We start from the raw sequence: 27130 nt of genomic DNA, 5'->3' as shown, positions 1-27130 counted from the left end.
AATAATGTTAAACCAACATTCCCTTAATCCTACTGGGGGGTCTTACTTGACTTAAACCATAAATTGTAGTAAATAAACAATTTGAACCACAACAATACTTCACAAAAGAGTCCAGGCTAAATGAATAGTGTCCGTTATCCAAGAGTCCTTTGGCACGGCGGTACGCGCAGGTTTAAAGGTCCATTTCCGTATTTGGGTAGATAGTCCGTTGAAGCATTGGTGGGCCCCAGAATCTTCAGAAGTGACTCAAGGAAAATACCTTCTACCCAAGATTTTGTAACAGCATAGCAAACCAACTAAACAAATAGCATGTACTACTTAAACAATAATTAAAGTACATTTACTACTATTGCACATATCTCTATTGCACACAAGCCACATACTTTAAAGTGCAAAGTGCAAAGTGCAACTCAATTAGCAGGTACATAAAGTGCATGTTACTACTGCATTACGACTGGGAATTAAAAAGGATATAGGTTGGCCGAGGTGCTGAAGAAGCCGTCTCGGACCCTCGCTGGTTTGGACACACCGACAGGACAGGTCTGCACTTCCCGGACCGTGGGCTCACCAAGCTGGTCGTAGGTGTACAAGCGCCTGGGCCGTCTGGTTCTGACCGGTCTTGCAGATCCCTCCGAGGAGTCTGAGGAGGATGCCTCTCGCTCAGATGAATCCGCTTCGTGTACTGGCTCTGGCTCAGGGTCAACCTCTGGGATCAGGATCACCACTTCAGCTCTCTCCTCAGCAGGTGCAGCTCTCTGTTCCGGCTGTCTTGGAGTGGGGACTCTCGGTTGGAACTCTCTGGCAGTTGGATTGAGCGGCTGAAAAACGGGTTGGGGTGGCATGACGAGATGGTAGTCTTCCTCACTAGAGCTCTCTGTACCTGCAGGCTGGATGTTGCACTTAACACTTGTCCGTCTTCCTGGCGACGTTCTGGTTCTCCTGCTTCTCCTTTTAGGGTTGGGGACGACAGGCGCTGGTTCAACCAGGTAAGGACAAGGTAAGAGTAAGTTTCTGTGCAGCACACGTCTTCTCCCTACAGCATTCAGAGGCTCAACCACATAGACAGGGCTTCCAGGGCCTTTGCTCTCCCTCACCACATGGACAGTGTCCTCCCAGTGACTGCGGAGCTTCCCCGGACCACCTCGAGGCGTGAGATTTCTCACCAATACATGGTCACCCGGGTTCAGCGTGGAGCTCCAGGCGCGCTGATTGTAATAATCTTGGCCCTTTTTTGCAGACTTCCTCATGTTCGTCAGGGCAATGGAATAGGCTTCCTGCATTGCCTCTCTCCACTTCTCCGCATAGCCAGCAGGGGTCTGTTTCTCTGCGTCCCCGAGCTTCTTGGGAAACAAGAGGTCAACTGGGAGGGTTGGCTCACGTCCAAAAAGCAAGAAGAAAGGGGAGTACCCTGTCGCCTCGTGGATGGTGGAGTTGTAGGCATGAACTACTTTGTTGAGGTGCTCCTTCCATCTGGCCTTTTGTGTCTCCTCCAGTGTCCGCAGCATACTCAACAGAGTCCTGTTAAAACGTTCGGCAGGGTTAGCTTGGGGGTGGTAAGGTGTAGTGCGAGAGTGTTGGATACCACCATATTCCTGGAGCTTCCGAAACAGCTGGTTCTCAAACTCTCTCCCTTGGTCGTGGTGGATCCTGGATGGAAACCCAAAGCGTGGGATAAATTCGTCAAACAGCTTTCTGGCAGCAGTTTTCCCAGCCTTGTCTTTGGTTGCGTAGGCCTGAGCGTATTTAGTGAAATGGTCCACTAAAACCAGGATATACTCTTCCCCTCCGTTGCTTTTCTCTAGATGTAAAAAGTCTATTGAGACCATCTCGAATGGTGCAGAAGTTTCAATGCTTTGGAGTGGTGTCCTTGTGACTCTGTTGGGCCTTTTGTTTTTGATGCAGCTGCAGACACGTGTAACGTAGTGCTCCATCTCCTGCCTCATTTTTGGCCAAAAGAAGCGCTCTCGGGCCAGGGCCACCATCCGGTCAGCACCCAAGTGTCCCATCTCCTCATGGAGGTACTTGTACACCAGGGGCTTCAAGGGCTCTGGCACCACCAGTTGCAGCCTGTTGTTGGTCTTCCTCCACAGGAGTCCATCTTCACCCAGCTGCAGCTTTGGCCATTCTCTCAGGAGAACCCGGACTTGCTCACTCTCTGCAGCTTTGTCTCTGTACTTCAGGTAAGTGTTTTCTCTTTTCAGGTTGGAGACCCTCTGGATGGCTGGATCTGCATTCTGCTGGGCCTGGATGTCTTGGATGGAGAAGGGCTGAAGGGGTGGTACAGCACTGCCATCTGGTGGTAGGACATCCACATTACAGGTGACAGCAGAAATCCAGTTGATCTCACCTGTTTGGCTGCTTTTGACTGCTTTACAGATGCTGTCCATGACCTCCGGCTCACACTCTTCCGTGCACTCCTGCAAGATGGTTTTGATGGGCTTAGGTCTGCGAGAGAGAAAGTCAGCATCTGTGTTAGCTGTTCCAGGTCTGTACTTTAGTGTGAATCTATAGTCTGCCAGCTCTGCAACCCAGCGGTGACCCGTGGCGTTGAGTTTTGCCGACTTGGTAACGTAAGTGAGTGGGTTATTGTCACTGTAGACTGTGAAGTGTGGCGCGTGGAACAGGTAGTCACGGAAACGCTCTGTGATGGCCCATTTCAGTGCGAGGAATTCCAGTTTTCCTGAGTGCAGCTTGTAGTTCTTCTCTGCAGGCGTCAGGGTTCTGGATCCGTAGCCAATCACTCTCAGTGCGCCATCTTGTCGCTGGTACAGCACAGCACCGAGCCCTTGCTCTGAGGCGTCAACATGGAGAATGAAAGGCTGCTCGAGGTCTGGATATGCCATAACAGGTGGATTTGTAAGTTGGTTCACAAGCGTCTCTAAAACTGCTCTGTGTATTTCTGTCCACTGAACCGGAGAGGAGGGTGGAAGCTGAGCACCTGAATGTTTTGTCCCCTTTTTGTGGCAGTGTTTTGGCTCACCTTTGGGCTTTGCCAGCAGCTCATACAGTGGTTTTGCAGTCCTGGAGAAGTCCTGGATGTAAGCTCTGTAGTAGCTCAAGAATCCCAGGAGCTTCCTCACCTCTCTCACTGTAGCTGGGGTCTGGTACGTGAGCGCCTTTACTGCCTCCACCTCTCTTGGGTTCATCCTGTATCCTTCTGCAGAGATCACACGACCAACATACGTTACTTGTGGCTTAAACAACTCACATTTTTCGGCTCTCAGCTTCATCCCACAGGCTCTCTGTCGCCGCAGGACTTGTCTGACGTTTTCCACATGTTGGTCAAATGTGCGGCTGAAAACAAGGACATCATCCAGATAGGGCACACAGACTTCATCCCTCAGATCTCCCAGGCATCCCTCCATGTGGCGTTGAAAAGCAGCCGGGGCATTTGAGAGGCCAAATGGGATCCTGGTCCACTCATAGAGTCCCCATGGTGTAATAAAGGCTGTGTATGGTCTGCTCTTCTCGCTCATGAAGCCTTGGTGGTATGCTTTGCCCTGGTCCAGGACGGTGAACCAGGAGTTTCCACCCAAGTTTTCCAGGATTTCTTGGATCCTGGGGATGGGATGACGGTCTGGCCAGGTCTTCTCATTCAGCAGCCTGTAATCAATGCATAACCGGAGAGTGCCGTCCTTTTTCCTGACGCAGACTACCGGTGAAGAGTAAGAGGAATAGGACTTTTGAACCCAACCTCTACTCAACAAATCCTGAATGTGAGCCTTGACTTCCTGATACAGGTGTCGGGGTATGGCATTGTATGTTCTCTGGACAGGAACAGAGTCTTTCAAATTAATGTCCATTTGCAAACCAGTGACACAACCAGCATCCCACTCATCTCTGGCAAACACGTCACCCTCCTCCACCAGCATCTGACGAACTCTGTGCTGCTGCTCTGCCGAGAGGTGACTCAGGTCTACAGGCGGGACCCAGGGCTCCCTCTGTGGTGCTTGACTGGGCTGCTCCGGTGAGGATGTGGCACTGCCCTCTGGTGACTTGGGCTCTAGTGGATAAACAGCATCAACACTATGTAACCAGCCAAGCGTTGTGCGGCCACAAAGTGTAATATCACAGTCCGTTGTGTTTTCAACAGTTACCTTAATCCTTGTATTCTCTTGATGTTGAATGAGCTGTTCTCTTACTTTGAGTCCTGTGGGCCACGGTGTCTCCGGGTTAGGCTCCAACACGACGTGAGTTCCACAGAGCAAACCTTGCTGTAGATAGTTGCATTGCACTTGGATGGCGTTCCTCTTTGGGACAGTAACTGGCATTCTTCCCAGACGAGCAATGTGGGGGTTGTTTTCAGGTGACGGCTTCTGTAAAACAGTTAGAACAGCCCTCGCAGTTTCCTGACCCACATCAAGTGCTGAACAAAATCTCCTTACCATGTGACCAGAAGGAAAACAGCTTCCAAGACCCTCATTTGCCAAAGCCAGCTCCTCAATTACATTAAATCCAATAATAGGACGTTCCAGATCTGTAGAGGCAACTAAGATAGGAACAACTACTGGTTCATCACTCATCCCAGCAACAGCATCTTGTGACAGTGCAAACTTCACTTCAATCCAGCCCTGGTATGGAATCTTTGTCCCATTTGCTGCGGACAGATCCAGCCCTCCTTCTTCCAGTAACTCTTCCACAGGCCTCACAGTAACATGGGGTAAATGTCTCTGCTTCCACTCATCCCCAATAATGGACACTTGTGAGCCAGTGTCCCACAGCACTTTGGTGTCAACATTGTTCATTGTGGCTCGAACAAGGCACCTCCTCCCCACCAGCTTAGCAGTTTGATGTTGTTTACCAGTGAGGGGCGCTGTGGTGCAGAATATGTCTGTGTTCTTACCAAGATGTACGCTGGTTTCGATCTTGTTGGTGGAGGCTGTGGTGTTCCTAGGCGCTCTGCGGCAACCAATGGCCCAGTGGTCTATGCTCCCACACTTGTAGCAGTGGTCGCATTTCCCCCCTGGATTGGTCCGCTGGCACTGGTGACACTGCCGGTTGGGGCGTGTCCTTGGTGGTGGTCTGTTGTAGCTGTGGCTGGCTTGTCCCCATGGTGGTGGTTGTCCGGGTGCCTGGTGCAGGCTTGACAGCTGAGTGGTGAGATTCTGAATGGCTTCACAGATTGCTTTGTTCCCCTGGTCTACTTTCTCCATCAATGTGTCACGTTTTTCAAACTTTTGCTTTTTATAACTGGTAGAGTTACTGTCATAACTGCTGCTCTCTGAATCAGTGAAATGTGAATCATTACTCACCGCTAACACCTTGGCTCTGGATTTGCTTGACAGCTTGCCCTTCCTCTCCATCTCCAGGTTATAGGCGGCGGTCATTTTCTCCAGCAGAACTTCATCAGTTATTCTTGGATTTTGCAAATATGGCTTTAAGTCAATACGGATGGTGTCATCTTGAAGTCCGGTAAGTATGGTTTGCAAAAACTGATTTTGGATGAGCTCTGGGCTGTACTTCAAGCCAGTGTCTGCTCTTTCTGAAGCAAAGAGTATCTGTTGCCTCAAGTCCATAGCTCGAACTAGAAACTGGACTGGAGTCTCTCCGTGATCTTGTGCATCACGAGTTAAGGAGTGGTACAGCTCATTAGCATCTTTTTCAACAAAATGAGTCCGCAATATTTGTTTCAGAGCTTTCAATGACAAATCATCTCTACTTTCCAGATAACTTCGCAGTTTTGTTCCTGGAATAATAGCTTGAAGGACTGCATCAATAATTTCGCATTCATCATATCCCTTCTTTAATGCTTTTGTAATTTGTCTTTCTAGACTTGCATATCCCAGCTTATCCGTTTGATTATGTTCACCAATTTGTCCATTAATTTTAAAGTCTTTTCTATACATTGGGTGAACAACAGTTTGAGTTCTTTCAGTCAAATTATTAACGGCAGTAAGCGTGGTGGCAGAGGTGCGTGGTCTTACCACAGGTTCCGTGTTGCTGGGCGCAGTACCAGCTGTGTCCGCCAGAGGGCGGCGTGGCGACGTGGGACCAGACGTAGACAGCGTTTTTCTCAGCTCATCAATTCTGTCATTTATTTTCAATAACAATGACATTCCTCCATCTTCAAGCGACGTGACATCCTCACACTCCAAATGCTGCAGAATTAGCCTTCTCAATTTGCGAGGTGAGTTTTTATCTTCATCTTCAACATTTATTTCAAGTGTAGTGCATATTTTAAGAAGTTCCGAAGCAGGTAAGGCAATTAGCTTTCCCTCGATTTCTTCCAGCATATTTTCCCATTCAGACACTTGTTCGTTAAAGTCTGGCATGGTTGGAAAGTCTTTTACCTTGGATTTGATCGTGACTTGCGGTGGGTTGTGTCGTCTTCCTTGACCTCGCTTCCGTTAGCATTAGCTCCGTGATAGCTTCGTGTTGGCGTCTCTCGTAGCGTATTCCACTCACGAATATAGTCCACACACGCGCTCCGGAGCCACAATCCACGGTAGCGATCCAGGTCATCCACAAACTTAATCCAACCGGGCAGAAACACCAAGATTTTGTTGCCCCCTCGAAATCACCAGGGAGAATCAGTTGGCTTTTCAGAGTTTATTTCGAGCTCAAATATTTACAGAAAAGAAAAGGTAAACATAGGTCCCCTGTGAATAAAGAATAAAATAGTTTAGCGTACTATGGATTAAGTTAAAATGGATACACAGATAAAACGACACTTACACGTCCCAGATGTAACATGGCTTAGGCCACGGCCCGACTACTGCGCCACAGCTTCTGCCCTGAGGCTGTAGGCCTAGCTCTTTTAAAACGAGCATCAAAAGGTCACGTGATGGACGCGCTTCCGGTTTCAATTAATAAAAGACAGTGTTTAATTTAGCGAAAAGATTAATAAATACTGTTATTTACAGTGAACCATTTACCAACAATAAGAAAGCGCTTAAATACTTTGTCGAAAATGGGCTGACAACACCTAAAACTGGCTTTTTGGTGTGCAGTTGTTATTTTTTCACTTCTTGTTATTATGGATTGTAAAAGGTTGCTATAAATAATGTAATAAAGGCTGTTTTGACACTTTATAAAGCGTTGGATGTCCTTGGCTGCAGTACCACCCGTGACCAGATGAGGGAGCGCCTGTTAAGAGTTCAGTTCAGTTCAGTTTATTATGAATATACAGTAAAAACATATACGCATTCATTCATGGAATAATGCATATTCATAAATGGGACACCCTTGAAGCAACAGTTTGCTTATATATGGGGCCCAAGATAAGACACAATATTAAAAACACAAACATACATTAATACATTAGCAACCTAGGAAACATTACCTTTGTTGCCTATTACCCTCCAAACCTATAACTAACCTAAACTACTCTAATCTAAAACTACCATATCTTACTTTTATTACTTTAGCAATGCATCAATTTCAAAGAGTGAACACTATATGCTCACACACATTGGGACATACTACCATCAGACACAAGTTTTTAATTATTTATTTGTATTTATCTATTTATTTATTTTGTTTTGTTTTTATTATTAGGCTATTATTTTTTATTTTATTTTTATTTATTTAGAGGTCCAGCTAGGGTTTATTGTATTTTCCTAGAAGCTCAATTTTTAATTTCTTTTTAATAGGGAAAACGTGGAAGAGCTTGGTAGCTTCTATCTTGACCTGTTTTGGAGCTATCATGTTAGCATTCTCTGTTTTTTATGTATTTATGGGCTGTTGAACCACTTTGCTCCTCTCCATGTCTTTGTTTCTTTCTTTAGTAGAACATTAGATTTATAATTCAGCATTTGTTAAAGTAGTTTTTTGAATGATAGAGAAAGTTTAGATTTTTACCCAAATTGTTTTTAAATACATAAATAACGGGGAATGCTAACATGATGCTACATGTTAGCATCGGGCTAATGCTAACGGTTAGCTAGCGCTTGCTACATCTGTCGTTTTTTCACTTCTACTGAACAATCTGCTGTGGGAAAACATCCATATGGACCCGATTTACACTTGACTTTATCTGTGTGTGATAAATAAGTTGATGTTCCACCAGAAAATGGCCAAAAAGAGTGAAAAATTGTGGTCTGGGTCTGTAATATCCAACAATGACAGTTTGTTTGCAAATGAAGTGCCGCATTTCATTGTAAGTGAGTTGTAACAGGTGTAGGTGAAAAAACGCTGCATAATTGTGTGGAGTCGCCATCGTTTTCTGTAACATTCGCGCTGTGTCGGTAACTGAACACGCATGTGGCTAATTACCATAATGTAAACATGGATGCGCCGCTTTTACGCAATGAATCCTGATCTTTCGACAGTGTCACTGAAATAAATAACTATTAAGTCACAGCGAGTTATTGAGAGTCATTGGCCTCAAGTCCATGTTAAGTCTCGAGTCACAAACAGCAAGTCCCAAGTCAAGTCAAGTCTTTTCGGAGCTTTGGTCAAGTCAGTCTCAAGTCCCGAAAATGTGACTCAAGTCTGACTCAAGTCAAGTCATGTGACTCGAGTCTCCCACCTCTGGTATCCAGGACAACCCAAGTTTAATTTGCTGTCATAACTTCATTTTTCAAGTGATAACAGCATAATTTTTCAAGTGATAACAGCATAATTTTTCAAGTGATAACGCCATAAAATATCCTTTTTTTCTTTGCACCCCGCACGCAGGGTTAAAAATGCAAATGGAGCCAGTAAACTCTTCGGAGAGCTTTTCACCCACAAGCCCCTCTTCAATGCAGGGCGAGAGAGGCCAGTGGTCCAGCAAACGGGAGTTCATTTTGGCCATGGTTGGAGAGATCATCGGTCTGGGGAATGTCTGGAGGTTTCCGTATCTCTGCTTTAAGAATGGAGGAGGTGAGTGGGTAGGGCTGAACCCCCCCCATAACTTTTTGTTGCACATATAACTAAAATATAGCTGACACTGAGACAATGTTGTTCATGAAATATGTACAACTGACTCATTAACATTGAACATTTTCTCCAGTTCAACTTTACCCAAATCTAAAAGCTTCTTGACGGACATTGCAACCAATAGGACAGTAACACCTAATTTCAAGACCTACAAAACTGCAGACACTTTTTTGTTGTATTTTTGGTGCTTATTTGTTGCGTTTTTTTGTCGATTTTATTTAGTTTCTTTCTCATCACCTGTTTAGCTGCGTTTACGTCGCCTGTTTTGTCGCATGTTTGTCGCGTGCCTCTGCGATTTGGAAATCACGTTTGGGATTTATTCACCGGGCGAATCTGCCCTGATTACAAAATGATTGAAGAGATAGCGTGTAAATCACAAGAGTCATCTGTTTTCTTCTCTTTCACATCCGAATTGAAGAGCAACGCAAAAACAGATTGAGGCTGGTACATAGTTTAGTTGTTAAACTGTTGGTGTGGCTGTGTAGGGACTGGTTTATACTGAAGGGGATGTGAGTTTGAGTCAGATGATGGTCTATCATGGTTTGGTTGTTTCACTTGACATCCACTGAAAAACAAACGCAAAAATTGCAGGCACTATCCTTTATTCAATCTTCAGTCACTTCATTTTCAGATCAAATCAAATCAAATCAAATCAAATCAAATCAAATCAAAACAACTTTATTCATCCCAATGGGCAATTCTGTTCACTGCTCTCTGGTCATAAAAAACAGTAAATGGAGACACAAACAACCACATACAGACGTCATGAACTGTAAGTGCATCAGGACACAAGGGGACCAGTAAAAATGAGGGGGAAAAAAGAACAAGATAAACACCGCCTTCCTAGATGTTGTCATTTAAATTTCTGACAGCAGTCGGAATGAAGGATTTTGAGTAGCGGTTTCTTTTCTGCTGGGGGACGACATATCGCCTCCCGGAGGCATCAGAGTAAAGTGCGACCGCAAGACATGGTTTTGTTGAGTCTTTTGGACGACTCTTTTCTTACATAGTGAGGCAAGGTCTTCAAAACGTACACCAGAAATCTTACTACACACTTTGACAATGTGGTAAATGGTAAATGGTCTCAACTTATATAGCGCTTTTCCACCTACATTAGGCACTCAAAGCGCTTTACAGCAAGGATCCACTCACCCATTCATACACCAATGTATGCAGACACTGGGGGCAATGTGGGTGAAGTGTCTTGCCCAAGGACACAACGACAGTGTACACTTCCAGGAGGTGGGATTCGAACCCCCGACCTTCCGATCACGAGACGACCCTCTCTACCATCTGCGCCACTGTCGCCCCGGTGTGGTTCAGACTGTTCTTATTTTTCACAGACAAGCCATCAAACCAGCAAATAAAAGAATGATAAAAGTTACTTAAAATATTTGCTGATACATTAAAAGAGTTCAGTTTCCTCATCAGGTGAACTCGCTGCTGTCCACGTTTGACACTTTGCTCTGTGTTTTTATCAAATCGTAGAGAGGAATCAAAAACAGTCCCCAAGTGCTTAAAAGAGTCGACCTTTTCCACCTCCTCCCTGTGGATAAAGCTCGGTTTGGGGCTCAACAACAACAAGCTCTATAGTTTTTGTCACATATAAGTCCAGAAAGTTGTCATCGCACCCCTGGATGAAGGCAGGCAGAGCAGGACCATGATCAGAGTCTGCTCCGTGTAAAAGGGTCAATAGTGCCGTATCATCGGAGAATTTAACAATGTAACCGCTCTCATGGACAGACCTGCAGCTGTCTGTAAACAGATGGTTGTGTCACTGTTGCTTCCCATTCATTCTCAGTCATTTGTTTCTATTCTCATCATTCTGAGCAGTTTTCCTCTTTCTAAATGATCCCTCTCAGATGTTAAACAGCTCAATGAGCTCAGTCATAGCCTGGCCTTAGTCATCTGTAAACTCTGGGCAATTATCATTTCCCTACATGTACGTCTGGGTCTGATCTCAGTGGCTGCGTTACAGCGGTTGAATTTCAGCCTACCATTCAGCGAGCTGGGGAGGCGGGTGTTGTCGGTGACGTCAAGCATTTGCGCCTATTTGCGGGTTGTAGTTTGCTGATGGCGGCAGATACGAAAGTAATGGAAGCTCTTCAACCGTTCAAACGTTTGACTATTTAAATTTGAGCATGATGGGGGGCTACGTTCACGGAGGTGGCACGTGTCACTGAAAAGCTTTACAGTTGTTTCAAGTAGGCATTAAGTCTATTTTTTTTTTTTAATCCATTATATCCACAAATTGTTTAAAATGTGTTAAAACTAGTTGTACTTGTATCTTTCTGTCAGGCGCGTTCCTGGTGCCGTACGTCTTGATTGTGCTCACATGTGGGATCCCCATCTTCTTCCTGGAGGTGTCTCTGGGACAGATGACCGGTCAGGGCGGCATCACCTGCTGGAGGAAGATCTGCCCTTTGTTTGAAGGTAGTATGGCATCAGTTATATGAATTGAGTTTGTTTTTAAAGGTTCCATTCATCGCATTCTAGATGTCATAATTTCCTTTGTAGCTGGGGCCAATGCAACTCAATGGGAGTTTTGGAGAGAAATTTGTTTCTTTCACCCATTACTCCAAGTTTACTTAACAAATGCTGAATTATAAATATGCAGTATGTTCTACTAAATAAAGAAACACAGATATGGAGAGGAGCAAAGTTGTTCAACAGCCCATAAATACAGAAATAACAGAGAAAACTAACCACAATGTTGACGCTGCAAGTGTGTGAAGGACTTTCAGCCATAATACTAAGATTTGAGATTCCAATCACTTCCCAATATTTGTCAGCTATGTTTTTGGAGATTTTTTTGGCTTTGAGTTGTATTGGCCCGTGAACCATTTCTAAACCATTGAATTCAAATGAACGCAGATTAAAGGGTACAAAGTCTAAAATTGCAGATTAAGAAGCCAAAGTACCTACCAGACTTTCAAAAACAGTTCCCTCACCAAAGGTGACAGAGGTTAATCTTGGAGGAGTTAAAGAACTACTTTTGAATGGCCAGTTTGCAGAAGCCCGATGTAAACACGCTTTTACATTGGAATGCCTTTTCCTTCTCTGAAAAGTAGGTCAGCGTAAAATCACTGAATAATCCCAACAGCCTGTTCAGATGAATACAAACTGTCTCCCTCTGAGAGGCACACATCACACATCTTGTCTCATTGCCTTCTGCCAAGTTTTCAACAGAAGACTTGCAAAATTGACATCAGAAGTAGATGAAAAAATGTATATCTTTACAATAAAACAACAATAAAAACATTTACTGTGGCTGATGAGCTGCAAGTGTATGGGTTAACTAACACTGCATTGTCTTGTCTTCCAGGCATTGGCTTTGGGGGGCTGATCCTCATGCTGTACACTTGCATATATTATATTGTCATTTTGGCCTGGGCATTTCTCTATCTCTTCTCTTCGTTTCAATCCGAACTGCCCTGGGTCAGCTGCAGCAACGCCTGGAACACAGGTATCTTCAAAAGCCTTTGGGGGACCGAGAAACAGTGACGAAAGTCTGACGTGTTTGTTAAAGGAGGCAAATTATGCTTTTTTCTGGTATTTTCCGATCATCTATTACACACATACAGCAATGTTAGGGTTAACAATTGAAACACACAATTTAAAAACAGAAACAAGTCATTTATTTTCGGTCCAAAGATTCCGAGCTGCCCTTAAGCAAACGTCACTATAGTCATCACCAAAACATAGCGTCAATGGGAAAATGTCTCGCCCAAAAAACTATTGCACAGCTAAAACCACACTGAAAAAACGCCATAACTTGCTTAAAAGTCCACAAAAGTCAATTTTGCATATGTCACTGTCATCAAAACCCCAGCATTCAGCAATAACCTAAACTCAAACTGTCCTTCCCATTTTTAGTGAACTGCATTCAAGCTGCAAACAACTCACTTTCTGTAAATGCATCATCATCTGTTGAAGAATTCTGGCAGTAAGTTTCAAAATAAAGAAAATATGTTTTTATGAAACTCTTTAACTGATGGTAAAACCCGGCGCTGTTGCAGGAGACGAATTCTGGGGCTGTCCGGAGGAATAGAGGCGATGGGGAGCATCCGCTGGGACCTGGCAGGATGTCTCCTCCTCAGCTGGATCATTTGCTACTTTTGTATCTGGAAAGGAGTCAAGAGTTCAGGCAAAGTAAACCACAAGCTTTCTTTGATCAAAAAATATTGCACTACGCGCTGAGGTGGTCTGTCAGCCGTATTTTTTTTAAATTTCTAATCCAGCTGTTGTGTGTAGGTTGTGTACTTCACCGCTACGTTCCCGTACCTCGTGATGGTTGCTTTGCTCATTCGCGGCGTGACTTTACCGGGAGCCGCCGACGGAATTCGATTTTATCTCTGGCCTGATCCCAGTCGACTGTTGGACCCACAGGTGAGGCGGGTCGTGAGTGGGTTGATGTCAGACTCTTACCGTAGATTGCAAAGTTTGGACAATATATGTGGAACCACACAGAGACAGCCTCTTATAGTTTTAATAGCATGTAGCAGCAAGATGATGCTAACTTCCTTAGGGTAATGACTGTTCCTTGTCAAAGTTGTCATCATTTTCTGAAAGACATATGACAAAATAGCCGCGTCCCACCAATTCTAGATAATGTTTATTTTTTTTATTTTTTTTACTGTAACAGAAATGACTACAGCAGTATAAAGATCAAAATGCTAGCGAATGTTGAGCAACCATTATTAGCTTACAGCTTAACGCAATGTAAAAAAGGCCTTGAAAGATGATTGATTATGTAATTTCACACTTTTAGAGACGGATATTATAACTAAGTTAGGGTGACCAGAGTTTCATATTAAAAAACTGGGACACAATTTGGGAATATGCCATAGGGGGTTTGAAATCTTGGCTGTCTTTTCCCACGGTGATCCATTGGGACATGGGACGAAGGACTCAAAACTGGGACTGTCCCGGGTAAACTGGGACATCTGGTCACCCTAAACTCAAATTTCAAGTCATCGAAGCTAAAGGCTAGCGCTAGCAAATGTAAAAAATAGCGTCACTATCTTTCTCTATTTTTTAATATCCTCTTTCATTTTTTACTTTATGTTAAAATGGTGACAGGAAGTAGTCTTTACCCTACACTGGCCAACAGGAAGTTATGTAAAAAGCTAGGCTCCATTTTTTTGCTTTTCCACATGTAAATGTTGCATTTTCCTGTAGATATAAATCCATGTCTGTTCCTAATTAACTTGAACATGTTTGCAGGTGTGGATGGATGCTTCCAGTCAGATATTCTTCTCCTATTCTGTGTGCACAGGTTGCCTGGCCTCTCTAGGGAGCTACAACCAGCCAGGCAACAATTGCTACAAGTGAGTCAAAATAAAATGTTTTTGGGTAGATGCTGTAAAATGTATTCACTGTTTGTGGGTCATGTATCAAAATGGATGCTAAAGCTGAAAAAATAAAATATGCTATTATGTGTTTTCTGATGTGATGCGCAAATTGTTTCTGCCTTTTTCTGAACTTGAACTGTAAATAAGATGTTTTGTGGGATGTCGGATGCGACCAATCAAACTAAAGCCTTATTCCTGTCTCATGGCTGTTCTCCACAGAGACGGCTTCGCTCTGTGCCTGCTCAACAGCGCCACCAGTTTCGTTGCTGGTTTTGCCATATTCTCTATGCTGGGATTTATGTCGCACGAGCTGGGAGTCAGCATCGAAACAGTGGCAGAGTCAGGTTGGCGCTGATGAACTCCAGTTGCATTTCTCTTGTGTACAGACCACACTTACACGTGTTGTTTCTGTTTGACCCAGGACCGGGCCTGGCGTTCATCGCTTACCCTCGCGCCGTGGCCATGATGCCCCTGCCTCAGCTCTGGGCGGTCTGCTTCTTCTTGATGATCATCTTGCTTGGCCTGGACAGTCAGGTAAACGGCATCAGTGTCTCTGTGCTGTAAAACAAAAACATTACAAACTCACCTCAAAGACAACCACAAAGGAAAAATCATAAGATTAGAAATAAACGTCAAGCCAAAGGTGTTTCATTAAAATGTGCTTATTTACCATTTACCATCACATTACTTTTTAAGTTGTAATTATCCAAAAGCTGCTTGTTTTCTGCCCTGTATTGTTTATATACTTAACGAGACTCAGCTAACTCTCCATGGATTAAGCAAGGACAGGAAGTTGGCATCAACATCTTATGCACAGGGCTTCACATCATAACACTGACCTTTTCTAATCTAATGCTGCGTTCAAGGCAACTGGTAACAGGGATTTTTCCCACTTGAAATTTCCGAGATTCACCCTCAGAGCATTCCTGTTGAATAAGCTTGCATGTAAACAAAGCGGCTAATGCTAGTGCAGATAACTAATAGGATGCTAATGTAATATGGACATTTCTTTGCCAAAGATGTAATTGAAGGCCGTTCACACCACTGATGCAGTGGAAAAGTTTTATGATTGCCATTGCTGTCTTCAGCTCCTATCTGAACTTGGGCCACTCCTCAGAAGTTGCAATACTTAAATTTCACCAGTTTGAGCGGAATTTTAAGACATTTTGCTTAAAAAAAACGTGGTAAATTTGGAAAAAATCAAAAAAATAATAAAAAAAGTAGGATTCTGGAGTATCTTTTGGTGCATTTTCTACAGGCCTGAACTCATTTTGATGTTGTCCTGTAGTTTGTGTATCTGGAGGGCTTGGTCACATCCATCTCCGACATGCACCCCTCCTTCTTCTTCACGGGCCATCGCCGTAAACTGCTTTTGCTGGGAATCTGCCTCGCGTCACTTGTCATCGGCCTGTGTATGGTCACAGAGGTGGGACTTGTGAGACAAATCGGATCTCTGAAGAGTTTTATCAACACTCACAAATTGATTTTTTGTTCCTTGCCATAGGGTGGGTTGTATGTCTTCCAGCTCTTTGACTACTATGCCTGCAGCGGTATCCCAGTGGTACTCATCGCCATACTGGAATCTGTCTGCATCGGTTGGGTTTATGGTAAGTCGTGGGTACAGTAGGTACAGTTTTAAGTTTTTATCATTTTCTGTCATCATTCATCCTCCTTATGTGTATGCCTCAAGGAGCTGACCGTTATTACAGCAACGTTGCGGACATGATCGGGTATCGCCCGTGGCCCTATATGAAATGCTGTTGGAAGTACATCACTCCAACTGTGGCCACAGTAAGTCAATGAATTGTTGAATTTCAGAAAAGTATGTGCAATAATAAGAGTACCTTGCTGAGCTTCAAACTTGGTTTTGTAGATACTGTTTCTTTATTGGTAGAAGTTTAGTTTATAGTTGGGCTTGATCTCGTTTAACTCATCCAATTGGACGTTTTCTCCATATTACGCCCTCTGCGAAAAGTAAGTTTATTAGTGATGCTGATGAGGCGTCTTACTACAATACTAAAGCTTCAGAGGACAGATGACGGTAAAGTGTTTTGAGTTCTGTTGACTCAAGCGTCGATCATAACTACAAGCAAGCGAATTAAACAATTCATTTTGCCAAAGGCCTGCACTGACATTGGCCCACCAGACTATTACACTGTCTGACCAAAAGAAAAGGTTCAGCAACACTATGTCCCCAAAGACTGAGATCAGCTGACGACCTGAACATCCTGAATAATGTCAGTCATTGTTCAATGGATTTGACTCCATTGATTTGATCAATGGAGTCAAATCCATTGATGGAATGACCCGGTTATTCCATCATTGGATTTCTCCTTCCTTGATGGCACGGGCATATTCCAAGATTACAATGCCAGGATTCATCGGGTCACATTGTGGAAGAGTGTTTCAGCGAAAATGAGACATCATTTTCACAAATCAATATGAGTGTCCAGAGTCCAGATCTTTACAAAACTGAGAATAGATAGGATGAGGAGCTCAGTTATCCGGGAGGAGCAACTATGGCATTGTTGATTTTGGACACTGATACCTAAAAAATGATTGTGGTATCAGTTTGATGGTATTTGTGATGTGTTTAAGTTGAATGAATTCAGATGAATTTGAAAACACTATTTGCTTCGTTGTTGGTCTAACAGACTCCATTTTACAGGGCATACTGCTCTTCTCTTTGGTCCAGTTCAAGCCCCTAAAGTACAACACTTACGTCTACCCGACATGGGGCTATAGGCTCGGACTCTTCTTGGCTTTCTCTTCGGTTTCGATGATCCCTTTGTGGTTCCTTTACAAGCTGGCCTCCACGCCTGGAACGCTGAAACAGGTACAACTGCATTATACAAATTCAGGACTTTTTACCCGTATCTCTGTCTTATTGTTACTCTCTCTCTTACACCTTTGCAGAAACTGAGAATCGGGACATCTCCAGCAGAAGGTCTAAGAAAGCCTTACTGAATGGACCAGTGCAGGACACCACGCTCTGAGACGGGGACAAGCCCAGGATCCGGTGCACCAGAGGATCAGAGGAGACAGAGGGCAGCTACAGTTTCTCCATCCTCCAAGGTCATGCGGGTGGAGTGGCTGAAGGACAACGAGATCATGGACCCGGCCGAGGACAGGAACTTCTACATCACCGTGGACACAACCTGATCATCAAGCAGGCGCGTCTGTCCCACACGGCCAACTACACCTGTGTGGCCAAGAACATCGTGGCCAAGCGCAAGAGCTCCACCGCCGTGGTCATCGTCTACGGATTTCCCATCAACCAGTGCTCCTCCTGTGACCAAAACAGTGAAGATGGCGGCCGCGACACAACCATCTTTCACCAAAGAAAAAAAAAAGAGTGGAAAGAGTGGTGCCACTGAATGGTGCTGCTGCCGGATGCTCTCTCATCGAATGCAATCTCTCCAACTGTGAGATCAATAAAGTATCACCTTACCTTACCTTACCTTAAAAATGTAAAAAAAAGTTATAACATGTTCATATGTATGGGAAGAAGAGCGTCAGCCCTTCAAAAAAAATATTGTTCCTTCATTCCTTCATTGTGTTTTCGGACCATTGTCTATAGTAACTTTTGAAAAGAAAGTTGGCATTTAAAGGGTTAAAAATGTAAAAAAGTTATAACATGTTTATATGTATGTAAGAAGAGAATCAGCCCATTAAAATAAAAATAAAAAGTTTTAAAAAATATTGTTCCTTCATTTTTTTATAGCTCTCTAAAGTTTCAAGCACATTTTTGTGTCGAAGCTCCCTTAACGTGAGTTTTTTGACTAAAATCGGCGCTACATAAATACATTTTAACTTAGAAACAAATCCTTCGGGTCATATGTCACAGACCTCAGGCCACATCAGCCAGAACAGAAATTTACCATTTTGCTTTCAACATTTCAAGATATTTCTTTTTCTTGTGTTTTTTGAACTTGCACTATTGTAACTTTGAGACAGTTGGCATTTGAAGGGTTAAAATATTTATAAAGTTATAATATCTTTATATGTATGAAAAGAGGACAGTCACACCTTCAAAATAAAAATAAAAGTTTAAAAAATATTGTTCCATCATTGAGTTATAGCTCTTTAAAGTTGCAAGCACATTTTTGTGTCGAAGCTCCCTTAACGCAATTTTTTTAAAGGTGTCATTTAGGGTTAATGAATGTTAATTCCTCATAAACAAAGCTTTATTTTGTTCTTAATGATATGATATAAAGATAATACTGTCATAGCACACAAGGCGTTTAATGGTGTTTGTATTCAGTGATATTTTTTATAAGAATTTCCACAGAAAGAACATGTTTGACTTTAATGTTAACTGTGTATCTTTGCTGACACAAAATAGATCAACTAAAAAGTAACATGTGTCTGTCAGTTTGTTTGTGTGTTCTTCCACCAGGGGGCAGTGCAGGATAGACACCTCATTCCACATGTATGTAGCTCAGGGTGCGTGGGTAAATATAATTTGAGCTCTGTCAGTCTCAATAGCTGCAAATATGTTGTACAAAAATGCAAAAATTGAACGTCTGCAAGCTGCATTTTGTGTGCTTATTCTTCTGTAAGCAACTTTTGATACCGTTGACTTTTCTTGACTCGATTACATTTGCTGAAGTTTGTATCTAATTCACATTGGAACAAAGGTAGCCTATGTTTTAAAATTCTGAGAGCTTTACGAGGAGATGCTGGAATTAAGAGGCAAAAAGAGGAAAACAGATCCCAAGAACTGCACACACCTTCAAACCAAAGTCATTTCAACAACTTGTTTTTTGTTTTTTTGGGCTTTTTACAAATCGCTCACTCAAAACTCTTGGAACTGAACCTTTCAAAAACAAAAAAATTATAAAACAATTGAGCTGAGATATTAATCAAGGCCTATAGAACGAAATATTTATGATTTTCCGAAAATAAATAAATAAATAAAACATAAATCCTTTTGTGTCCATACCCACCCAGCTTAAAGGGTGTATGATTTGGTGAGTGCAACCTTAGACTGTAAATGAATAGACTAATAACTAAAAGCCCGCCTCTTCCTGAAGCCCTCAGGAAGTGGGGGAAGGCTCCGGAGGCTTGTTTGTAAACAACAACAAAAATCAGGTACAGGGCCTTTAACCCAACATGTTTGTGGTTGTAAAATCCTGCAATCATGCGATATTTCTTGAAGATTATGACGGATCGAGTCTCCACTGACATGAGAGTCCCTGCTGTCCTAATCCTTATCTGTTTGAAGAGGAGCACGTGGAGGTGTACGGCGCTTGGGTGAGAACAGCCCTGGCCCGGGATGATGAATGTCCCTATCCCACAAACTCTGACGCCTTCCTCTAATAGCCTGAATTGCTCAATTAATTCCCGCTTCCGTTTCTTTTGGGGGCGGCCATATTTTGTGGCAGGTTAGTATAGATACGGGCTGACAGACTGCGGCGCTCAAGGTATTTGGGGAGGTCTAATTCATTCATAATGCCACAATGCGTCCCATCTCTCATCGGGGGTTTTGCGGAGGCCACACTCCAACACTCCCGCGGTTTTATTCCCGGGCCGGCTCTTTATGAGGGGACGTGTGGGTGCTGCGTGTAATAGGCCGGCCGACAATATGTGAGGCCAGGGTGATTGGTGTGAGGAGGGCCTATTGAAAATCGAAAGCTTGATGAGGGTCAGAACTGTTGTTTCTCCTACAATTTGTACCCGGCTTTTCTTTAGTTTGACCATTTTGTGTGATGCTTATAGTTCACTTCCTTAATGGACACTGACAGGAAGTGACATAGACAGAGGCAAACGATTTGAACTTCTTAACCCCCGCATTCACCAAGCACATTTTCTCCAGTTTGACCAAAGAGTGGCAGTCAATAAAAGCACTAGACTGCTATACATATGTTGTTCCATTTCTTGTGCTCGTAGCCCTTTACTTGTCATTGAGCTCGTGCGAAGGAGTTGACCCTCTGCGGTTATGAAATGTACTGTTTGCTTTGCGATGCTAATATTGCTAACGTTCCCCAGTGTGTTGCATAAGTATCGGCCCAGTGAAGTGCCTAAAAGAAAGTAATATATAATTTATCTAACTGTTCGTCATAAACTTTGCTTTTAGGGGATTTTACAGTATACAAACTCGAACAAAAGCTTTCTCTTTGCAATATTTTATCTTTTTTTTCCCAGCTTCTATTTGTGACACTTTGCACTAACTTTCCCTTTGAAATAACTGAACTTTTTATACAGATTGACGGGGTATTTTAAGCTTAAAACTGGCTTTTTGGTGTACAGTTGTTATTTTTTCAGTTCTTGTTATTATGGATTGTAAAGGTTGCAATAAATAATGTAATAAAGGCTGTTTTGACGCTTTATAAAGCGTTGCATGTCCTTGGCTGCAGTACTACCCGTGACCAGATGAGGGAGCGCCTGTTAAGAGTAATATAGGAACAACGAAAAACCTTTTTATTTATGAAAAGACACATTTCGTCAGTTTACATTGACAGAACTAATATACAAAATGGAGACATCATTGTGAAATAAAAAATAATAACATGACTTATTATTGTGTCACTACACACGGCGTAGAACTACAGTCTGAGCTCAGGGCAGCGCCCCCTGTGGACGGAGAGGCTCTTTGGTAGAAACGGCCTCTGTTTTGGAGCCGTGGCCGTTTTCATATGTCCTGGAAAAGAAGGAAGGATATGTGAGAGACCGGGACTAAAGCAGGTCCGAATCAAGACTAAACCAGGTCCGAATCAAGACTAAACCAGGTCCAGATCGAGACTAAACCAGGTCCGAATCAAGACTAAACCAGGTCCAGATCGAGACTAAACCAGGTCCAAATCTGATCCAAATTCAAGACTAAACCAGGTCCAGATCGAGACTAAACCAGGTCCAAATCTGATCCAAATTCGAGACTAAACCAGGTCCGAATCAAGACTAAACCAGGTCCAAATCGAGACTAAACCAGGTCCGAATCGAGACTAAACCAGGTCCAATTCAAGACTAAACCAGGTCCAAATCGGGACTAAACCAGGTCCAAATCAAGACTAAACCAGGTCCAAATCGAGACTAAACCAGGTCCAGATCGAGACTAAACCAGGTCCAAATCGAGACTGAACCAGGTCCAAATCGAGACTGAACCAGGTCCAAATCGAGACAAAACCAAGTCCAAATCTGATCCAAATTCAAGACTAAACCAGGTCCAAATCGAGACTAAACCAGGTCCGAATCAGGTCCAAATCGAGACTAAACCAGGTCCAAATCGGGACTAAACCAGGTCCAAGTTGAGATTAAACTATGTCATAATTAGGACTAAACCAGGTCCAAATCGAGACTAAACCAGGTCCAAATCGGGACTAAACCAGGACCAAATCGAGACTAAACTACGTCATGTTCGAGACTAAACCAGGTCCAAATCGGGACTAAACCAGGTCCAAATCTGATCCAAATTCAAGACTAAACCAGGTCCAAATCGAGACTAAACCAGGTCCGAATCAGGTCCAAATCGAGACTAAACCAGGTCCGAATCAGGTCCAAATCGAGACTAAACCAGGTCCAAGTTGAGATTAAACTATGTCATAATTAGGACTAAACCAGGTCCAAATCGAGACTAAACCAGGACCAAATCGAGACTAAACTAAGTCATGTTCGAGACTAAACCAGGCCAAAGTCTGGACTAAACTATGAGTGTACTCGGGTCGTAATGGGGATTCTAACTCTCCTTGTTTTTGTCCATGTGAACGGCGTATCCTGACTTTAGTTTCCTGGACAGATAATGATCTAAACCCGGTCCAGACTGCGCTCACCGCCTCCAGCAGAGGGCGCCGCTGTCAGGCCTGTTCTTGTTTTGTTGCAGACAGTCGTAAACGGTGTCGGGCAGCGGCGACCCGCTCGTCTCCGGGAGCAGCAGGCACAGGCCGCAGCCCACGATCGGCCCGCTGCTGTACACCAACATGGCGGCCAATGAGATCGCTCCGTCCGAGGTGGGCGGGACCAAGGTGTTGGCGAGGCATCCGATTCGAAAGGACAGGTTCACCAGAGACACGCAGCGCTGTCTGGAAGGAGACGGTTTCAGAGAGAGACACAAATGAAGGTTAAACTAAACTAAAACAACACGTCGGGTCCTGAATAACGGTCCCAAAGGGGCGGAGTCACCTGACGATGGTGGGGAAGAGCTCGATGCCGTACAGAGTGGAGATGAAGGTGGCGGCCAGGATACAGAGCTTCCCCAGGAGAGCGGCGGACATGACCAGCGCCGCGTCGCCTGCACACACAGGTCACATGATGCAACACAAACACAGGGTTTAAATGAAGGAGCAGGACACAGTTTTACTGAGATCTGTTCTTACCTGAGCTCAGACCAGTTGACCTGTCTGGACTTTATCGTAAGGCGTAATAATATAAGGAGCATTCAGCTTTACTGCGCGGACGTCGAAGTGCTCCTATAAGGTGTTATTAAGATAAGATAAGATGATACTTTATTGATCTCACAGATGGAGAAATTGCATTCGATGAGAGAGCATCCGGCAGCAGCACCCATTCAGTGCGCACCACTCTTTTTCCACTCTTTTTTTTTTTTACGCCTTATGATATAGTCCCTTAGAAAATGGACATGTTTAATTTTGTGTAACTCGACGTGGACCGTAACACTACTCACATAACTGTATTTAAATCAATCAATCAAACTTTATTTATAAATCGCTTTTCATACCGAAAGGCATCACAAAGTGCTTTACAGATTACAACATTTAAAACAATGCGCCTGCACAACCTCCCATATATATACATTTTATATATATTAGGATTAAATAAATAGATTAGTGTTGTGTCCAATTTAGTTTTGAACATGAACATTTCTCCTCATGGCGTAATTTCAACCAAAAGCTGTTGAGGTTTTGTTGCTTTTTCCTCCTAGTTTTCGTTGCTATTTGAACTCTTTAAGCTTTTAGCTCTGAGGCCGACCTGCAGAAGGAGGTGAACGTGTTTCTTACAGTGGTATCTGGATATGAGCAGCGACAGGAAGCAGGCGGCGCCGCTCAGGAACAGGGCGAGGATGGTGAGCGGCCGCCGCCCCAGGCCGATCAGCGGCACGAGCAGACACGGCGCCTCCGACAGGCCGGAGAAGAACTGCGCCCAGTAAACGCCCACGCCGAACGAGCCGATGTTCAGGCAGATGCCGTAGTACGTCAGCGCCGACGCCAGACTGAGACACAGAGGTTTGTCACTTTGAAACGGGAAAGAGGTTCAGAGAAGTCTTTCTAAAGTCACCTGATGTAGCTCATGATGGACAGCCGCACCAGGACAGTGGGGTGGATGATGTCACAGTGGGCGTGGCCTGGGTCGGCTTTGGCCTCGGCGGCTTTCTGCAGCTCGGAGAACGCCGAGTCCAGCAGCTGCGCGGGAAGAATGAAAACCGCTTTGCTTCACAGTGAAATAGAAATGAAATAAGGTTTGAGTTAAAGTCGCACCCGGTCCAGGCAGTGCCGGTCCTGGTCGCTGTTGCTGCGGTAACGCTCCAGAACGTCCTTCCTCTTCTTCAGCAGCAGCCAACGAGGAGACTCCGGGATCCAGCTGAACCAAGGGCGAGTAAAAAAACTTACAATTCTGCCAAGATCTGTTGACACTACTGCCTTTACTCACATATATCAATCTAATTCCACTAAAAAGAATGAGGTATAGCTCCTTTATATGGAGGTGTTTACTTACTTTTTCCTTTTTTTCCCCTCATTTTTGTCTCAATTATTTTTCCAATTTTCCCAGATTAAATTTTTCCCACTTTTTATATTTTAATTTTTTTTTAACCTTTTTTCCTACATTTTTCCCCAATTTCTCCCATTCATCCCTAATTTTTTCCCCCTATTTTTCTGATCTTTTCCCACATTTTTCCAAGTTCGTTTTCTCAAATTTCCCCAAAATTTTTCTCATTTAACCCCCATTTTTTCGCCCATTTTTTGCAGATTTTTTTAAAATTTTATCCCAAAAAAAGTCTCAGTTTTTCTCACATTTCCCCCCTACATACACATTTCTTCCCAAAATTTTTAAACCTTTTAATTCCCAACTTTTTTTTCTCAATTTCCCCCATTCTTCCTTCATTTTTTCCCCATAATTTTTCCCACTTTTTCCCTTTTTTTCTAATTTTCCCAGTTAAAAAAAAATCACATTTTTTTCCCCCCCCATTCCACTTTTTTCCCTTATAATTTTTCAGAATTTGTGGGTCAAAGTGGGTCAACAGCCCATAAACACTTTTAAAACATGACAATGCTAACCAGGAAGCAACGTTAGCTTCATGCTACATATGCTAACGTGAGCAACAAGTGCAGGTTTTCGCTTCTACTGAACAATTTGCTGTGAAAAAACCTGATTTTGGCTCGTCTTTATTGGTGTGTGATAAATATGTTAATAGTCCGACAGAAACTACTAGAGTGTGAAAGTGTGACCAGGAGCCTCTGAATGCCCACTTGGACTAAATGAATAATAATATAACAATAATGATAATGGCTCATACTAGAACAGCGGTAAACAGGCGACTTGAGGCAGAGACAGCATCAGGTGCAGCCAGGTCCAGGACGGACTCAGCCAGGCCAGGATCGCCGCTCCCATCGTCCCCAAACCGAAGCAGAACGGCAGGGCAGCGGGTGGCCAGAGGCGGGAGGGGGGCAAGGTCCACTCGACAGCTGTGGAGAGACAGAGAGGGGGGAGAGGGGGAGGGGGTGAGGCAGGAGAAACTGGAAAAGTATCTTACAGCTGGATGGGAGTTGTGCTCAGTGCTGTCTGAGCAGAACTCGGTGGTATCGGGAAACATTAGTGAAGTGTTTACAGCAGAGAAGTCTGTGCAGAATTCTCCAGCTGCCAAACCGCACAGAAACAGCACCTGAGGTTTGATCCCACTGTAAAAAAGGCGTGATTTTGCACTGTCATGCTTTGATAATAAAATGTATCATGGACTTTCACCCAAAGCTTTGGGTCCTGCCTTCAATGTGCCCCGACTGAACCGGGTGCTCCCTGATGGGACGCTGCCTGTGGCAGGTGCAGAGCGGAGGTCATGTTTTGCTTTGGCTGCACAAAGGCTTAACATCCTGGACGATGGCTGTGTCCCTCAGCGGGGATTTAAGTCGTACCTGACAAGCAATTACAGAAACTTTGCTCGAGGACCCCTCTCTTTTTAACTCTTCCAACGTTCTCGCGACCATGGAGTCTCCATTTGTACTTTAACACCTGTTTGTACTTAATAAAAAACAAAAACACAGAAATGAATCTGCAGAAGTTCTCCAACCACTCCACATCGTGGGCTGTGTGTCTGAGGGGAACGACCTGGAGAACCTGTCGGTTATCATGGACTTTGTGGACTGGTGTGAGAAGGGCCAAAGTGGCCTCCACCTTCTGAGGAGACTGAGGTCCTTCTGAGGAGACTAAGGTCCTTCTGAGGAGACTGAGGTCCTTCTGAGGAGACTGAGGTCCTTCAGAGGAGACTGAGGTCCTTCTGAGGAGACTGAGGTCCTTCTGAGGAGACTGAGGTCCTTCTGAGTGAGCAGGCCTCTGCTCAGGACTCTGTGGAGGAGGTGAGGGACAGGAGGGCCAAGCTCACCTCCATCATGGACAACACCTCCACCCACTGCACGGGACTGTAGAGGAGCTGAGCAGCTCTTTCAGTGGAAGACTGAGGCACCCTCAGGTCCTTCATCCACTGCTGTCAGACTGAACAACAAGACTGTAAAGCAACATGTGCAATAACCCCAGTATTTACATCATTTTAAACCTTTATTAGATCCAATAATCATCACTGTGCTTTGAAAATAATGGAATTTGTTGAATCCTGTTATTATTGTTTTTTTTTACTCACTTCGGCTTCAAAATGGAAGAATACATATAGCCTATATGATCACACAATATGCCAATGCAGTGAAGTGTTTCTCCCAGCTTTAGTCCAGCTTTAGTCCATCTTTAGTCCGGATCCGGGCCGAGGTCTGAAGTTTAGAGTAGTTTTATTATGATTTTCACATTATTTCAAGATCTGTTCCTCATAATTGATGCCACAAATTAAAGATTAATCAGGAATTACGCTTAAATAGTTACTGAATATCTGCCCTCCAGTAAAAGAGTTTGCTCTGCTCTCGACACAAGGGGGCGCACTGGGTCATGCAACAAGAATCGACATGTTTCCCTTTAATGTAATGTTGTTCCTCGTCAATGACAGACCTGCCGTCGTTCAGGTTTAACAAAGATTCTTAATCATTGAGGGAAATACATGAACAGTCGACTGAAGCCGCACAGCATGACATGTATGTGTGTAAACGTTTTCCAGTGCACAGGGGTTGTAGATTAACCTGCAGGAGCCAGATCCGTGTGTTACTGTACTGATGAACTTTCCTCTCCGTATTTCAGGTTATAAATGTGTAAATCTGAAACGTTTCCTCCCTCACCGAGGCTGAACGAGCAGCTGATGATGATGTTGTTGCAAACTCCGGTGACGCAGCGAACGGCGAGGAACGGCAGCGGCTGAGAGACGACGGCGGGCGCCACGCCACACACGGCATGGATGGACACGCAGGCGAGCAGCACCGGCCGCTTCCCAAACCTGCACAAAAACACACATTCAGTGCCTTCTTTTACTTTTTAGTTGTTTTTTACGAGCTGACATAAAGTTTAAAGAGTTTTGTCACCTGTCAGAAATGGCGCCTCCGACCAGAGAGCCCAGCAGCATCCCCACCATGAAGAGCGTCTGCCCAAAGGGAAGCCACGTCCTCCAGCTGCACACTGACTGACAGGGGACACACATCAGCACGGCTCTTCATCACTCACACCGGAGCTCTGTGACGGCTCGACACGTCAAACAAAAACTGGCACAAAGTCCAGCGTCTCCTCTCCAAAAAACAAATGAACTGAGGTCACATGACTCATCACAAAAGTGGAGACGACATTCAGAAAGATGAAAGATGGATGTGGCAGCTTTG

General features: G+C 44.0%; 2 protein-coding genes across 2 annotated transcripts in view; one reads left to right on the top strand and one right to left on the bottom strand.

The window, feature by feature from the left end:
- LOC306982194 (solute carrier family 22 member 6) overlaps positions 1-27130 on the bottom strand; it is an 89061-nt gene that overhangs the window by 59231 nt on the left and 2700 nt on the right. Inside the window, exons 2-10 of the mRNA XM_079582044.1 lie at positions 26840-26937; positions 26600-26754; positions 24685-24853; positions 23648-23750; positions 23448-23572; positions 23171-23382; positions 22335-22443; positions 21986-22234; positions 20752-20859 (exon numbers count right to left, since the gene is read on the bottom strand). Coding sequence (XP_079438170.1) covers positions 20778-20859; positions 21986-22234; positions 22335-22443; positions 23171-23382; positions 23448-23572; positions 23648-23750; positions 24685-24853; positions 26600-26754; positions 26840-26937 — 1302 coding nt within the window. The 3' untranslated portion in view covers positions 20752-20777. The remainder of the gene's footprint in view (positions 1-20751; positions 20860-21985; positions 22235-22334; positions 22444-23170; positions 23383-23447; positions 23573-23647; positions 23751-24684; positions 24854-26599; positions 26755-26839; positions 26938-27130) is intronic.
- LOC306981954 (sodium- and chloride-dependent GABA transporter 2-like) lies at positions 8628-17183 on the top strand (the record flags this gene model as incomplete). The annotated part of the gene is made up of 14 exons (XM_079581694.1): positions 8628-8805; positions 11161-11295; positions 12188-12328; positions 12739-12808; positions 12882-13014; positions 13117-13251; positions 14089-14192; positions 14436-14560; positions 14638-14750; positions 15505-15642; positions 15721-15823; positions 15907-16007; positions 16885-17052; positions 17133-17183. The coding sequence occupies 14 exons, from the start codon at positions 8628-8630 to the stop codon at positions 17181-17183; spliced, it is 1695 nt and encodes a 564-aa protein (XP_079437820.1).

The sequence above is a fragment of the Gobius niger genome (genome assembly GCF_951799975.1).
Source record: "Gobius niger genome assembly, chromosome: 23".
Classification (NCBI taxonomy): domain Eukaryota; kingdom Metazoa; phylum Chordata; class Actinopteri; order Gobiiformes; family Gobiidae; genus Gobius; species Gobius niger.
Note: the sequence above shows the minus strand (reverse complement) of the source record. Positions and strands in the feature narration are given on the sequence as shown.